This window comes from Pseudorca crassidens, chromosome 6 (genome assembly GCF_039906515.1).
Source record: "Pseudorca crassidens isolate mPseCra1 chromosome 6, mPseCra1.hap1, whole genome shotgun sequence".
Lineage (NCBI taxonomy): Eukaryota > Metazoa > Chordata > Mammalia > Artiodactyla > Delphinidae > Pseudorca > Pseudorca crassidens.
The window spans coordinates 66784031-66800709 of NC_090301.1; the positions used below are offsets into that span (position 1 = coordinate 66784031).

Sequence of the window (16679 nt, forward strand, 5' to 3'; positions counted from 1 at the left end):
CAGATTGTCATCAGACATAATATTGTCCGGTCACAGCTGTTACAGGCTTAAAACAAAGAAAGAAAGAAAGACATATACGTCTGAAGACAGGGCAACCTTAAACCTGCCACCAATTAGAAAGATCACAGTGTCACAGGTGTGCTTTTAGCAGAATAGCAACCTTAGAGGTCAGGTTGGGGGAGGGGAAGCACCCTAGACGGGGAAAGTCAGACTGCAGGGAGGGCAAGCTGCAGGCCCTGTTCCGCCAGTTTCTCCCGGCACTTCCGCGGAGCCCGGGTCCTCCTCTCCGCTCCTCGCAGGGCAGGTACCCTCCCTTCCTCCCCACCTGTACGGCTGGGGAGCGCCGGGCTTCCCGAAGCGACGCCCTAGCGGTGGGAATGGGAACACGCTGCGCGGGAGCCTCCTTTCCGTTCGGCTTCCCCAGCTAGACCCCAAAGCCCCGAAGCCCCGGGGGAAGGAAATTACCACTCGCCCACCCCCGCCCCGTTTCTCTCTCCGGCTCGCTGCCTGTCTCGCTCCGATGCCGCCGAGCCCCGTCGCCACTTCTGGGTGGAGGTCCGGCGGAGACAGCTGCGAGCTCCCGGGCTCCGGGGAGGGAAATGGGGCAGGGTGAGTCAGCCGGCCCGGGGAGAGGCTCCATCGCGCCCGGCACCCGCCCGCGGGGTAGGGTAGGCGCTGGGCTGAGCTCGCGGAGAGGCTGCCGCTTTCCCCTTCCTCCCAGTCCCGGCTTGAGAGCCGAATGCGAGCGCGCGGGCCGGGGGAGGGAAGAGTGGGAGAGGAAGCCGCGGGAGAGAACAGGCAGCCACTGTTTCCTTTTGAAAAGAAAGTAGGAGCCCTGGGTGGGAAAAGAGAAAGGAGCCCTCCCAACTTTTCTTTGCGAAAAGTTTTCCCAGGGCGTTTTGTTTGAGAAGCTCGGGATCGCGCTGCCGCCTTGGCGGCTGTGCCTGTGCGCCTCGCCCCTCGCCCCGCTCCTCCTCCTTCCAGCCTGGGTAGCTCCGCTCCCTCCCCAAGAGGCGCCAAATGGCTACCCAGTAACCCCACGGGGCGGGGGCTGCAGCGCCGCCTCCAGCCGCCGCGGCTGCCGGCAGCCGGTAGACCCTCCGGCGGCGCTGCCCGCGGGCTGGGAGCCGGGCCCGCAGGTGGAAGCGCACCCGGGAGGCGGGCGGGTTGGTCCAGGGCTAGGGGCGGCTCGGGCGGGCTCTTGACGCGCGGCCAGCCCCGTTCAGGCCTCGGGAAAGCGTGCGTCCCGCCCTGACCCGCCGGCCTCTCCCACTCCAGCAGTGACGCGCCGCCTAGGAGCCGGAGCCCGCGCAGCGCCCCGCAGGGCGATGGACGGCCGAGCCCAGCGCGCGCAGGACGTCCCGGCGGCGCTCCCGCCGGCGACCCCCGCAGGGTAAGCCTCGAGCGCCACTCCACCGACGCTCACTGGGGAGGGCGAGGGCGAGGGCAGCCGGGCCTCCACCCGGTCACCTGGCTGGCAGGTCGCCACCCCGCCGGCGGCCAGATTCACCCGCTGCAGAACACGCGGACGACGAGGCTGCTTCCTCCCGGCCTCCTAGGAGGCCGCCCGGGATGGGGGCTCGGGTAGTTTTTGGTTGCTTTCCTACCGGGGCTGCTCTGAGTTGCTCAAGGGCAGCTGAATGCCAGGAATTGGGTAAGGAGTCCGGGAGCAAAAATGGTAACAAAGGGCCCCTTGTTGGGGCTCTGGGCGAGCGGCGGGACGATACCTGTTAGTGAGCTCCTGGGAAGGGGAAAACAGTTTTCTTGGCCGGTGGATGAGGCCCAGCAGGTGGAGTGTCAAGGTGAATGTAAGGAAGGGGCTTTCTGCGAGAGGGTGGAGGGCGACAGGAACGTGTGCCAGCTGTCAGCCCGCATGACAGTTCCGGGACACGGCCGGGTGCGCGCCTCTGATTGTCTGTGGCCAATTGCTAGTGCCAAAGCCTAGTGCAGAGTCAGACCGCCAACACACGATTACTTTCTTCGTATCCTCACATGTTTAGGTGAGATTGGAGTGGAAGGGGCTGTCACATGGTGAGTTAATATTAAATGGAGCACGTCTTCCTGCCAGATATGCTAATAATCACCTTGCTAAGCGTTTGGGTAAATAGTAATGAGAACAGGTAGTTCTGCAAGAGATGGGAAGAACCTGAAAATAACCTTCGTCTTGGTAAACAGTGAAGGCTTAACATGGGCGCTAGTTGAGCTCCTGAAGTGGGAAAACCCTTTAGTGAAGTGTAACTTTTTCCTACAAGTGTTCCCCCAACTCAGTTTCTTTTCTGATAGTTAATCCAAGCACAGAAATGCACTCAAGAGAATATGAACATTTCAGAAAAGAAACGTTAAGGAAAAACCGACTTTGTAGCTAATGAATGAGATTTGTACAGTCTTCCTGATTTGAGAGTAGAGAAGTCATTTTTCCCTGGAACATGACACACGTTTCCTTAGAAGCAAGTCACAGCATGTTTATTCATCAGAGACCATGCGAACATTGGCAGATGTCTAGAGGAAACATGGAAAAGTCTCAAAGCAACATGACTAATATAAAAGATATTTAGTATAATGCTTACGTAGAGGAAACACGTAGTGTATGAATTAATTCTTTCATTTTGTTCCAGTTAGTTATCTTCTCCCCTCTGCAAATAGCCATATTTCTGTTGACTTCCGTTTCTATTCTTTCCCCAGTTTTTTCATTACTTAGATATTATCATATATTCTTTCATATATTATCACATTAGGATGTATGAGGAAAGAAATACATTGGCAGGAAGATATTAATTATAAAAGCATGGACCTCTAAATGGAGCTGCAGGAATACTGAAATGTACTCAGGTACCCCCAAATAAGATAGTATTAGACTGGTGGATTTAAAAATGGATTAGATTAGGTACTATTTGAAAAGAAAAGAAAAAGAACCCAGCATATGCACATACACAAAATACACGAATACACTTGAGTGTTTAGAAATCATATAATACTTGTGAGTAAAATAGGTGAGAACAGATGGCTCTGACATGAAGGAAACGGAAAGAGCTTTCTAGTGATAAGCACAACTATAGTAAGACGCTTTGGATTTTACTTTTGAGGATTTAAAGGTTAAACTGAAATTCTTTGCTTCAAAAGAATGTACAAAACTGCTTTATCTAATTTCTCAAATATGAGGAAAATACTTTTTAGAAATTTGCTCTTCCCTCTCCAAATTTAAGGAGAGACGTGGAAAAATGCTTCAACATCTTATCTGAAATAACCCCCCCCGTATCATTTTACTTTGCATTATTCAGAGACGTTAACAATATCTGAAAGGTATAAACATAAAAAATTACTTCTCTACTTTGTCTTCTTTCACTTGTCTGTCTTGTCCCTTTGGCATATCCCAAGTGCCTATTATATTTTTTGAATATTCATTATTCAACATTACTGTTGTTCTTTTTCTCAAAACCCCAGAACATTAAAAAGGTTTTAATTGTGGGAAACAAGAATTATCCTAGATATAAGGTTTTGGGAGGTGGCAGGGAGCAGTCCCAATCAATATGTTATAATAAAATGTTAGGTTTGGAAAGTAAATTCTTTACTATAAAACTAATTAAATCATGACTCATTAATAGCCTATGAGGCCTACTTTAGACCTTATCCTTGGATATTACTGCTCTAAAGAACCCGTCTGTATGTAATTTTCCAAGTTTTACATCCTTGTAACATGTCATTTTAAAGCAATTTAGTGCAACTCCTTATTTTACAAATGAGAATCTGAAGCACAGACACAGTGATTTTTACAGAAGGCCCAGAGCAAATTAGTGGCAAAACCTGAAGGAAAACCCAGGATGTTAGTTGCCGAGTTCCTTGCACTAATTGCTCTTAATCTTTTCCAGACCACAATATGATAAATTTCAGCTGAGTACATTATCTTTAGAACTACTAGTGCTGGTGTTTTTACTTGCCAAAACACACGCACACATATATTTTTTTAATGGTAGAATTTTTTTTTTTTGGCCGCGTTGGGTCTTCGTTGCTTCGCGCAGGCTTTCTCTAGTTGCGGCGAAATGGGGCTCCTGTTCATTGAGGTGCACGGGCTTCTCATTGCGGTGGCTTCTCGTTGCAGAGCATGGGATCTAGGGCGTGCGGGCTTCAGTAGTTGTGGCACATGGGCTTAGTTGCTCCGGGGCATGTGGGGTCTTCCCGACCAGGGATCAAACGTGTCCCCTGCATTGGCAGGTGGATTCTTAACCACTGAGCCATCAGGGAAGTCCCGAGATGTATATTTTTAACTCTTTGAAATTTAAATGTCAAAAGTGTAGTTGACCTTGCTTTGAGGCACCTTAGTGTTTTGATTCTGAAACAAATTATCAGGCATGGTTCAGGTATAAAAGCCTATTTCTTTATAATTTTGCAGAATTGTAACTATGGAGTTAATTGAAGGCATAGTAAAAATTAAGAAATGATTTAGCAGCTGCTTTCTTAAGCTTTTATTTGGATACATTATTGGTTCTAAAGTTGTACTGATTGTATAAACTGAGTTCTTGTTAGCTAACATTTACTGGCTACTTAGAAGTTGAATGCCTTAGCTGAGGTTTTAACATAATCACCTGAGTATCTTTTAAAACAAATACCCATGCTCTCACACTCCTACCTATTCTAATTTTAATTGGCCTGGTAGGGGACAAGGGCATGGAGAATTTTAAAATGCTGCTAGGTGATTCTCATATGCAGCCAGATCTGAGAACCATTGATTAAGTCTGTATCACCAGCTGAGAAGGAGATGAAGCCATAAATGGAATGCAGGCTGCTATTTAACATTTTTAGGAAACTCAAGACTAACTTTCAGCTTTATTTTGCCTTTTGAAAGATTCCATTTAGGTGCTCTACGGTACTGTTTAAAAAAAATTTTTTTTTTTTTACTCCTTTTTGAGGAAGTATGTTAACTCCATTTTATGATTTTGGAACTGAGGCTCAGAGAGCTTAATTAACACACTCAAGGCCATACAACACTAAGGGATGCAAGAATAATAGAAACAAGGTCTGATACCCAAACCTGTGCTCTTCATCACTAGGCCTGTTACCCAGGATGTTTGCTACCATGGATTATACTGAATGGATTATTTAAAGAGGCTTTATAGATGCATTGTCTTGATTCTTCTTAAAATTATATTTATAGTGTATTAAAAAAAAACTACAAAATCAAATGCATATAAAAAAACCCCAATGCCTAGCATTTAAAAGGAACTTAATTATTTCTTTAAAGTCATAATTAACATTTTCATGTGTTTAGGTTGATTTAATTTAACATAGTAAACTGACAGCCATTTTGTCAGATGACACTATGACATAGCTGTACTTATTTTTGCTCTTAGGCAGCTATTAAATTTATTATAGCTTAATTTCAAAAGTAGGATTTTTGACCAAATAAGAAAAATGAAATTGTTTATTAAGACAGTGCTAGATATTCTGTTCAAAGTCTAATGTCCTTTGAATGTGTTAGAGGATAATTTAATAACATTATCACCTAACCTTATTATTGAAGTGCCAATTGTATTTATATAATAATAAATGCCAAGCTTTATGTTACTGAGACAACTGCTCTTATGTAATTAATTAGTCAAAACTTGTGAGCCCTTATTTTATATAAAACACGTTTTTCTAGGCACTGGGAGATTGCCTAGAAATTCTGATCTTAAGAGCTTTATTTTAAAAAACTATCTGTAACTATGCAGGAAGAAAAAGGAGGGAAGGTGCTGTTAGTGTAGAAGTGGTACTTTGGTATTAACTTTAAAAGCATATTATGGATATGCTTAGGACTTAAAATGCAGTATCCTAGCTCATTGGTCAGCAAACTTAGGCTGAGCAAACTATGTCCAGAAGGTTGAAATGGACCCTCTACCTGTTTGTCTTTTATTCTTTTCTCCAATTTTTTAAATTGTGGTATAATTTACATAAAATTTAACATGCTAACCATTTTTAAGTGTATAGTTCAGTGGTATTAAGTACATTAACATTGTTGTGCAACTGTCATCACCATCCGTCTCCAGAACTCTTTTCATCTTGTGTAACTGAAACTCTGTACTCATTGAACACTAACTCCCCATTCTCCTTTCCCTCCAGCCCCTGGCATCCACTGTTCTACTTTTGATCTGTATGATTTTTGACCACTCTGGTTACCTCATATAAGTGGAATCAAACAGTGTTTGTCTTTTTGTGACTGGATTATTTCATTTATTATAATATCCACAAAGTTCATCCATGTTGTATCATATATCAGAATTTACTTCCTCTTTGAGGCTGAGTAGCATTCCACATTTTGCTTATCCATTTATCTGTTAATGGACACAGGTTGCTTCCTGTATTTAGCTGTTGTGAATAATGCTGCTAGGAACATGGATGTTCACATATCTCTTTGGGACCCTGCTTTCAATTCTTTTGAAGTAGAATTGCTGGATCATATGGTCATCCTATTTTTAATTTTTTTGAGGACTGCCATACTGTTTTCCATAGCAGCTGTACCATTTTACATTCCCCAAAACAGTGCACAAGGCTTCTGGTTTCTCCACATCTGTGCCAACACTTGTTATTTTATTTTTTTTGACCGCAGCCATCCTAATATGTGTGAGGTGGTATCTCATTGTAGTTTTGATTTGCATTTCCCTAATGATTAGTGATGTTGAGCATCAGATCATGTGCTTATTGGCCATTTATATATCTTCTTTTGAGAAATGTCCATTCAAGTCCTTTCCCTATGTTTCAATTGGGTTTGCTTTTTTTGGTTGTTGAGTTTTAGGAATTTTCTTCATATTCTGGATATTAACCCCTTATCCTCTACCTGTCTTTGTAAAGGGTTTTATTGGCACACAGCCATACCCACTCATTTGCATATTGTTTATGGCTGCTTTCATATTATAGTTGAGTAGTCCAGGCAGAGATATTATGGCCTGTAAGCTAAAAATATTTGCCCTCTGTCCATATACAAGTTTGCTGATCCCATGGGCCAACTTAGGAAATTCGTAAATGAAGTAGTGATTATTTAACTCAAAATCTATTTACTGCAGGGGGTGGGGCATATAAGTATTGAACTTCAATATAAATTAGAACAAAATGATATTTTGTTTGCATAAAGCAAGCTATTTCTTATAGCAAGAGATTTTGCAGAATGCTGATTAGTGGTCGTTTTTTATTCCCCAGGTGAAGACTTAGGCTTGGCTTGTTGGCAAGCCGTGTAGAATTTTAACATTGATTTGATATCAGAATATATTTTATTTATTTATTTATTTATTTTTTGCGGTACGCGGACCTCTCACTGTTGTGGCCTCTCCCGTTGCGGAGCACAGGCTCCAGATGCGCAGGCTCAGAGGCCATGGCTCACGGGCCCAGCCGCTCCGCGGCATGTGGGATCTTCCCAGACCGGGGCACGAACCCGTGTCCCCTGCATCGGCAGGCGGACTCTCAACCAATGTGCCACCAGGGAAGCCCCCAGAATATATTTTAAAGAGAAGTTCTAAACTTGTGCTGGAGACACTTTCATGAAAAATGACTGAGGTCATTTTTGGTCATTTGGTCATTATATGATTAAGGTGTTTAGAACTAAATGTGCCTAGGAGAAGCTGGACCAAAGGTAGAAGGAATTTCTATCTAGTTTTTTTCAGCCTATACCTATTTTATGAGTTAAGCAAACTGTCTTTATAATTTTCAGCAAGAGTTTTTGTTGTTGCTCTTAAAGATATTTCATATCCTTAAGCTTTTAGTGCTCTAACATTAGGGTGACAGTTATTAGAAGACCTTTTTTTTATGACTTTGCTAAATTTTTTTCCCATCTGTTACAGTAAAAACAAACTAAAAGTATGGGAGAAAGAAGTTTCCCATGACTATTTATAAAGGGCCAAATGTCTTCAGTTTTGCATACAAACTTCATATCTGAGGAATGAATCCCTTAGAAAAGACTCTCAAAGACTGACTAGTCTTTAGAAAAATGCTAGAGTGAGCTTGTTTTTGTCCCCCGTATACTTTAAGTTCACATTGCTGTTTATAAATTTAAGTAAGTTAAAACTATTTATTGACTTTGTACATTAAAAAAACCTGCGTAGTTGAATTGTGGAGTAGTTTGACAAAGAAAGTGCTTTAATTGAGATGGTCATCTCATTACAACAGCAAAGAATGCAATGGGAAGAGAAGTAGTTTAAGCTCAACTCATAGAAAGCTTATTTGTAACTTTTACCATATTTTAAATAGTTATACATCTTTACAAAGTTCATGATTTCCAAGTTTCATAGGGAATAAATGAAGATATTTGGGTTTCCTGTATGTGTGGTGCCCTGTATTGGGCAATATCCTGATTATATCTGTGCCTTTTCATGCTGTATAGCTCAGCTCAGGCTTACAGTTCAGAGGCAGGCCTTCAGGAATTTGGTGGGAAGCACAGTACACTACAGAACTGAGTTGTTTTCTTAACCTCTACTCTCTAGGAAAAAAATGTAGCCCCATCAGAACTTTCAGGTTTGTGGTTGTGAGGTAGTGAGGATGGAGGTGCTAGGTGAGCAGGGAGAAGAATGACCTCTGGGGCTTCCCTGGTGGCGCAGTGGTTGAGAATCTGTCTGCTAATGCAGGGGACACGGGTTTGAGCCCTGGTCTGGGAGGATCCCACATGCCGCAGAGCAACTAGGCCCGTGAGCCACAACTACTGAGCCTGCGCGTCTGGAGCCTGTGCTCCGCAACAAGAGAGGCCGCCATAGTGAGAGGCCCGCGCACCGCGATGAAGAGTGGCCTCTGCTTGCCACAACTAGAGAAAGCCCTCGCACAGAAATGAAGACGCAACACAGCAAAAATAAATAAATTAATAAACTCCTACCCCCAACATCTTCTTTAAAAAAAAAAAAAGAATGACCTCTGAATGCCTCATTTTCATTTCCTTTAGGTATTCTTGTTCCCTTCATATTGAATGCCCTCCTCCATTGAAAGCAGAACTTTAGAGATAATATAAATAATCACTTTATAAAAGAGAGTATGGGTTAATAGGACAGAGGTTTTCCTTTGTAATTGCCTCAGGCTTGTAGAAAATTACTTTGGATGGAATTAAAAGAGTGAAAATGCCATCCATATTTGGTGGGATTTGATTTTGCAAAATAACCAAAGTGGTTCAGAGGCAAGCCTCTGAAGTGGGGTTGAAAAAGAACCTGAGATACAATAGTTTGGGTCCAAAATGTGATTGTGCTTTTAAAATAATGATTCTGATTTTCTTGTGTGGGCTGTAGCTTGATTTTAAATAGGGTTGAATGCCAAAGGAATCAGAATATGTTTTTTAAACGATAATATATTGGAAAAAGTGCATTGTTTCTCATTGTAATTAATTTGAGAGATTAAAACTACTTTGTGTGCATGTTGTTGTGTTTTTTTTTTGTTTTTTTTTTTTGCGGTACGCGGGCCTCTCAGTGTTGTGGCCTCTCCCGCTGCGGAGCACAGGCTGCGGAGCACAGGCTCCGGACGCGCAGGCTCAGCAGCAATGGCTCACGGGCCCAGCCGCTCCGCGGCATGTAGGATCTTCCTGGACCGGGGCACGAACCCGTGTCCCCTGCATCGGCAGGCGGACTCTCAACCACTGCGCCACCAGGGAAGCCCAACATGTTGTTGTATTTTTAAAAATTAAATACACCATTTCACTTTTTAATTTTTTTATTATTATTTCTTTTTTTGGCTGTGTTGGGTGTTTGTTGCTGCGCGCGGCTTTCTCTAGTTGCGGCGAGCGGGGGCCACTCTTCGCTGCGGTGCGCGGGCTTCTCATTGCGGTGGCTTCTCTTGTTGTAGAGCTCGGGCTCTAGGCGCGTGGTCTTCAGTAGTTGTGGCTCACAGGCTCTAGAGCACAGGCTCAGCAGTTGCGGCGCACGGGCTTAGTTGCTCCGCGGCATGTGGGATCTTCCCCCACCAGGGCTCGAACCCGTGTCCCCTGCGTTGGCAGGCGGATTCTTAACCACTGTGCCACCAGGGAAGCCCCCATTTCACTTTTGAGCCTACCATTGCAGCATCTGTTCTTACACCAATATATATTTGTAAGGAAATAGAGTTAAGGTGCTCAAATCTAGGTGGGCCATTTATCGCCAGTCCTTGAGGACTTTCGTCTCTCTAACCTGCACACCTGCTATTACATGCACATTCACACATGCTGTTGTCCCTGGAAAAACGGAAGTGAAGGGTATTAGATAACCCCAAGGGGAATAGCCAGTTTTAACAGCTGCTGCAGTCATGTATCAGTTCAGTTGTGCTGGAAGGACAGGAAATTGAGTTGCTAAATCTGAAAGTGGCTGCCACCTTGCCATTCCCATGTCTGATGGATGTGCTGTGGTTTCTAGACCAATTGAGTCCACAGTCAAGATAATTATAAGAGCCATTGAATTGATTTATCTTCTTTGTGCTAAAGTGGATGCATGTTATACACAAAGTAGAAGTGGCAGAGAGAGGAGCAACCCTTTCTTTCTCTCTTCTTTTTATGCCTGATAGTCAGGTATCCCTGCTCTAGGAGAATTAGGAAAGAGACAGGGCCCCTGTCTTACAGGACAGCATCTGTGTTTCCTGGTCTGAGGCAGTTTCATTATTCTCAGGTGTTCATGATTCGGTTAGTCATTGGCCGCAAAACTACTGAGCGAAGTGTCCTACCAGGTTATGAGAGTGGTTTCTTCCTATCTTTTGTTTCTACATAAGGTGCCCATTCCCAGAGAGCAATTAGATGCTTCAATTTAAAGCAAAAATTGTTTTTGCTCTGCTTCAGGAGAGCAAAGCTGAAAGTGGCAAAGAATGTTGGCATGTGGAAAGAAACTAATTTTTACACTTTGGGTTGTGATCCTAGGCTACCAGTCTTCTTTCTTCAGTTTCTCTTCCTCTAAAAGACGATAAGTTTGACTGTGTTAGTTTATTACCTATGAACTTCCCCCCACCTAGGAAAGTTAGGTGTGACTTCGTTTCAATAAAAAATATTTAACACTAGTGATCTGAAAGGGGAAATAATACTGATTTTTCCCTTACATTTAAATAGGACAAATTTTGTATCTAGAACCTATTCCAACCTGTAATTTACTCTAGTTTACCATATATTATTTTTGAAATACAGTCTGGTCTGAAAGGAGTAATGTCTAAGAGTAGTTCATATCATCTGTTCATCTGTTTGTGATCCTGTATGTATGTAGAAATACACAGGAAATTCACTCTTAGATGATGCTAAGAAAATGTAGTCCCGAAGTTTATGGTGGTAACTTTGTGAAGCCTAGGAACGTGTTTCCAACTAATTTAGTGCTTATAAGCAGTATAGCCCAGAATGTACACACTTACAGGCATTTTTAGAGTTTCCTAATCAAATTCAGCATTTCATATGTATATATACATATATATATACATATATTTGGTGTGCAACACTCTGGGACTTTTATTTTTGTGTGACTCATAGTTACTAAGTTAACTCATAATTCAGACACTAAGCAGATTATGCAAGCTCGATTTAGTGGCAGTTCTAAAAGTTACCTGAAGGTGTTGAATGAATATTTGCTATCATTTTCGTATTCTTCCAGGTATTAAGCACATCAAAAGTTGAAGTTGGCAGTATTGGATATTTGAATATCATGGATTTGGGGTATTCCCAGTTTCCTTGTATCACTGTAAAACCTAGGCAAGGTAGAGACCAAGTTTCTGGAACTCCACAGATAATTGTAATGGTTTGAACACAAAAATACACCAAGTACCATTGGTTTTAAAGGAGCAGCCTTGGAGCACTCAGAAGTGATGGGCTATGGCTGAAGGCCCACACAGTGTAGGAGGCAGGGAGTAGTACAGTGGTAGCTATTTAATTTCATTGTCGACATGTTTACCCCTTACCGTTCTTCACAGGGGATATCATAAGATTTCCGGTCAAGAAACAATTTTTTTTTTTTAATAAACAATTTTTAAAAATTCTGGCACTTAGCCATTTTGTTTTACTAGTTAAAGGTTATCTAGAATGCCATGCTCTCAAACCTAGTCAAAGCCCCTGTTTTTGGTGATCATTGTTCATTCCGGCACGTGATTTGTGTGACTGGTGAGGGCCTGTCTCAGGGCCTGAGCGTTGCACACATTATCTCTGTGACCCTGGGAGCATTTCCTCAGAATGATACTCACCAATGCAGCCCTGTGTCAGACATTCTTGTGGAAGTGGAAGGAGAGCATGTGAGAAAAGGAGGGGAGCCTTTAGGAGTTGAGAATGGAGGCTTTTTTCTTCCTTGAATCCTAGAGAACCAACCAGCTTAAAATGAACACTGCTAACGAGACAGTTTTCATTGCCATATGCATTTAAAGTTCTAAAATTGGCTATGTCAATGCAGAAAAAATGTTCAAAGTGTTTATTTTTAAAATAAAATGGGAAAATTTGGGAGAAATGGTAATATCTTGTATGCAATTTGGATTTTTTAATTTTATATTTAAATACATTAAGTGTATCTCAGTTGTGTATATAATACTCATTACTCCCTTTCCTTGAGCCCTTTGTGATCTGCTTATGTTTTTACACTATTGTTTTATGGAAAAAAATGAAATTTCATGGGTGTGAAGGGGAGAATTTTCCTGGCATTTTTCCTTCTTTGGTTAGCCAAGTAGATGCATGCTGAGTTAAATGGAAATGTAGAGATAATTACAATTTTATTATTTGGGGATGTAGGTGAAGAAAGGAACAGGAAAACAGGCAAAATATATTCAATGATGGAAAGATGAAAAGCAGAACGAACAGTCTCTGATTGCAGAAGAAGAGGCAGTGGTGCAAAATTGCTGGACTGTGCTGGCACTAAACTAGCAGTTTGAGGTTTGAAGTCTTTATCTCTTATGTTCAGTTGGTAACTCTGGTACCATTAGTTTGTGAAGCACTTCTGTGATCTTAGGTTATTAGAAAGCATTTTGTGCCCCAAACTGTATAATAACCTCTTCAAAAGTACCACGTATGTTTTTTGAGGGGAGAGATTCCATCCCAAGTGAATTGATAGTTATGCCAATGACAGTTATTCTCTTTATAGGTCACATCATTTTATTCATTATTTTTCTAATAGGCAATATATTCAAATGGCACAGAATTCAAAAGAGAAAGATGACAAAATAGTGAGAGATATCCCCCCTATACCCCTTGCTTTCTATTCACCAGGTTTTCTCCCCAGAGGCAATCAATGTTACGGTCCTTACAAATCCTTATAGGATACCCTGTACCAGTGCTGTCTAATGGAAATATAATGTGAGCCACAAATGTAATTTTAAATTTTCTAGGAGCTAGATTTAAAAATCAATTTAAGGGCTTCCCTGATGGCGCAGTGGTTGAGAGTCTGCCTGCCGACGCAGGGGACACGGGTTCGTGCCCTGGTCCGGGAAGATCCCACATGCCGCGGAGCGGCTGGGCCTGTGAGCCATGGCCGCTGAGCCTGCGCGTCCGGAGCCTGTGCTCCGCAATGGGAGAGGCCACAACAGTGAGAAGCCCGCGTACCGCAAAAAAAAAAAAAAAAAAAGAAAAAAAATTCAATTTAAATGATATATTATACGATGCAGTGGTTAACATGCTTCTAATTCTACAAAACAATGAAGTTGTCTTTACCAGCAAAAATATTTTCCACTGTCAGATTTGAAATTTAAATAAATTATGTAAAATTTAAATTTTATTTTCTTAGTCACATCAGCCACATCTCCAGTGCTGAAAAGCCTCATGTGGCTGGTGGCTACTCCACTGGACAGAGCATCTCCTTACAGTCAGGAGCAAATGGGTGTGTGGATGCATATTGCTTCTTACTCTTTTATACACAGTTGGTGGTACTTTGTACCTTGTTTTTCCCTTAATAATATAACTTGGTTTTTATTCTATTTTACTACATAATGGGCTCTATTTTTCCCTCATAGCTGTGTATTATGTCTTTGTAGGGATGAACATAATTTATATAACCAGTCCCTTATTGATGGATACTTGGATTTATTTCTCCCTCTCCTTCCCCTTTGCTGTTATTAAGTGATCATTTTAGTATCCTTTTTCTTTTTTTTTTATTGGAGTATAATTGCTTTACAGTGGTGTGTTAGTTTCTGCTTTATAACAAACTGAATCAGTTAGACATATACATATGTTCCCATATCTCTTCCCTCTTGCGTCTCCCTCCCTCCCACCCCTCTAGGTGGTCACAAAGCACCAAGCTGATCTTCCTGTGCTATGCAGCTGCTTCCCACTAGCTATCTACCTTACGTTTGGTAGTGTATATATGTCCATGCCTCTCTCTCGCTTTGTCACAGCTTACCCTTCCCCCTCCCCATATCCTCAAGTCCATTCTCTAGTAGGTCTGTGTCTTTATTCCTGTCTTACCCCTAGGTTCTTCATGACATTTTTTTTTTTAAATTCCGTATATATGTGTTAGCATACGGTATTTGTCTTTCTCTTTCTGACTTACTTCACTCTGTATGACAGACTCTAGGTCTATCCACCTCATTACAAATAGCTCAATTTCGTTTCTTTTTATGGCTGAGTAATATTCCATTGTATATATGTGCCACATCTTCTTTATCCATTCAGCCGATGATGGACACTTAGGTTGTTTCCATCTCCGGGCTATTGTAAATAGAGCTGCAATGAACTTTTTGGTACATGACTCTTTTTGAATTATGGTTTTCTCAGGGTATATGCCCAGTAGTGGGATTGCTGGGTCATATGGTAGTTCTATTTGTAGTGTTTTAAGGAACCTCCATACTGTTCTTCATAGTGGCTGTACCAATTCACATTCCCACCAGCAGTGCAAGAGGGATCCCTTTTCTCCACACCCTCTCCAACATTTATTGTTTCTAGATTTTTTGATGATGGCCATTCTGACTGGTGTGAGATGATATCTCATTGTAGTTTTGATTTGCATTTCTCTAATGATTAATGATGTTGAGCATTCTTTCATGTGTTTGTTGGCAGTCTGTATATCTTCTTTGGAGAAATGTCTGTTTATGTCTTCTGCCCATTTTTGGATTGGGTTGTTTGTTTTTTTGTTATTGAGCGGCATGAGCTGCTTATAAAGTTTGGAGATTAATCCTTTGTCAGTTGCTTCATTTGCAAATATTTTCTCCCATTCTGAGGGTTGTCTTTTGGTCTTGTTTATGGTTTCCTTTGCTGTGTAAAAGCTTTGAAGTTTCATTAGGTCCCATTTGTTTATTTTTGTTTTTGTTTCCATTTCTCTAGGAGGTGGGTCAAAAAGGATCTTGCTGTGATTTATGTCATAGAGTGTTCTGCCTAGGTTTTCCTCTAAGAGTTTGATAGTTTCTGGCCTTACATTTAGGTCTTTAATCCATTTTGAGCTTATTTTTGTGTATGGTGTTAGGGAGTGATCTAATCTCATACTTTCACATGTACCTGTCCAATTTTCCCAGCACCACTTATTGAAGAGGCTGTCCTTTCTCCACTGTACATTCCTGTCTCCTTTATCAAAGATAAGGTGACCATATGTGCGTGGGCATTTTAGTATCCTTTAAGCAGTGTACAATCTATTGTACTAATACTCATTCCCGATATGTTTGATCAAATTAACTAGATTGTGAAACCCTAAAAAGTGGAGATCATATTATTTTTTAAAAATTTTATAGGACTAAAAAAATTGGATACCATAAAGTACAGAAATCAAACAGCTCAATGAATTTGTATTAATACATATGTAAACATGTAATCACCAATCAGATCAAAATATGGAATACTTCTAGCAGCTTAGAGTCCTCCCTCTTGCTCTCTCTTCAGCAGTACTTCCCAAAGGTAATCACTATTGTGACCTCCATCACAATAGATTAGTTGTTCTTATACTTAAACTTCATATAAATGGAATCAAATCGTTCTTTTATGTCTAGTTTCCTTTGTTCAGCATTATACTTGTGAGATTCATCCATTTTTTAAAAGTTAACAGTAGTTCATTCTTTTTCATTGCTGTGTAATATTCCATTATATAAGTATATTTTTTATTATAATATTTATAGACATTCGGGCCTTTTACAGTTTTTAGCTCTTAGGATCAAAGCTGCTATGAACAATTTTGTACATGTGTTTTCATGGGCATAAAGATTCACTTCTGGTTGAGTAACTTGGAGTTAACCTCATCTCTCTCTCTCTCTCTCCCCCCCGCCCCCCCACTTCTTAATTCCATGTGGTTCTTAGCACACACTTGATGATCACTAAATGACTGAAGATAAATTATTAACTAATCATGTACTGCGACATTATTTCAATCTTACTGAAAATATTGGACAGTAGAGTTCCTTGCGGATGCTATTATTCTTATATGTGACATAAAACATATAGCACTTTATCCATTTCCTTTTCCTCTTGGTTTGCCTCTTTTTTTCCCTTTTTTTAACCTTTTTAAAAAATTGAGATATAGTTGATTTACAATATCATATGTTTCAGGTGTACAACTTAGTGATTCACAATTTTTAAAGGTTATACTCCGTTTATAGTTATTATAAAATATTGGCTATATTCCCTGTGCTGTACAACATATCCTTATTTATTTTATGCTTAGTAGTTTGTACCTCTTAATCCCCTACCCCTATCTTGTCTCTCCCCCTCTTCCTTCTCCACACTGGTAACTACTAGTTTATTCTCTATATCTGTGAGTCTGTTTTTTTTTTGTTATATTCACTAGTTTTATTTTTTAGATTCCACATAAGTGATATCATACAGTATTTGTCTTTCTCCATATGACTTA

General features: G+C 41.2%; 1 protein-coding gene across 8 annotated transcripts in view; it reads left to right on the forward strand.

Annotated features, from left to right (window-relative positions):
• The first annotated feature begins 461 nt into the window (after nt 1–461).
• COBLL1 (cordon-bleu WH2 repeat protein like 1) overlaps nt 462–16679 on the forward strand; it is a 160722-nt gene continuing 144504 nt past the window's right edge. For 6 of the 8 annotated variants that reach the window (XM_067741701.1, XM_067741706.1, XM_067741704.1 and 3 more), the window contains exons 1-2: nt 471–609; nt 1279–1393. In XM_067741701.1, coding sequence (XP_067597802.1) covers nt 600–609; nt 1279–1393 — 125 coding nt within the window. In that variant the 5' untranslated portion in view covers nt 471–599. Of the gene's footprint in view, nt 610–1278; nt 1394–1505; nt 1655–16679 lie in introns of those variants that run through there. The other 2 variants (XM_067741709.1, XM_067741705.1) reach the window with 2 other exon arrangements.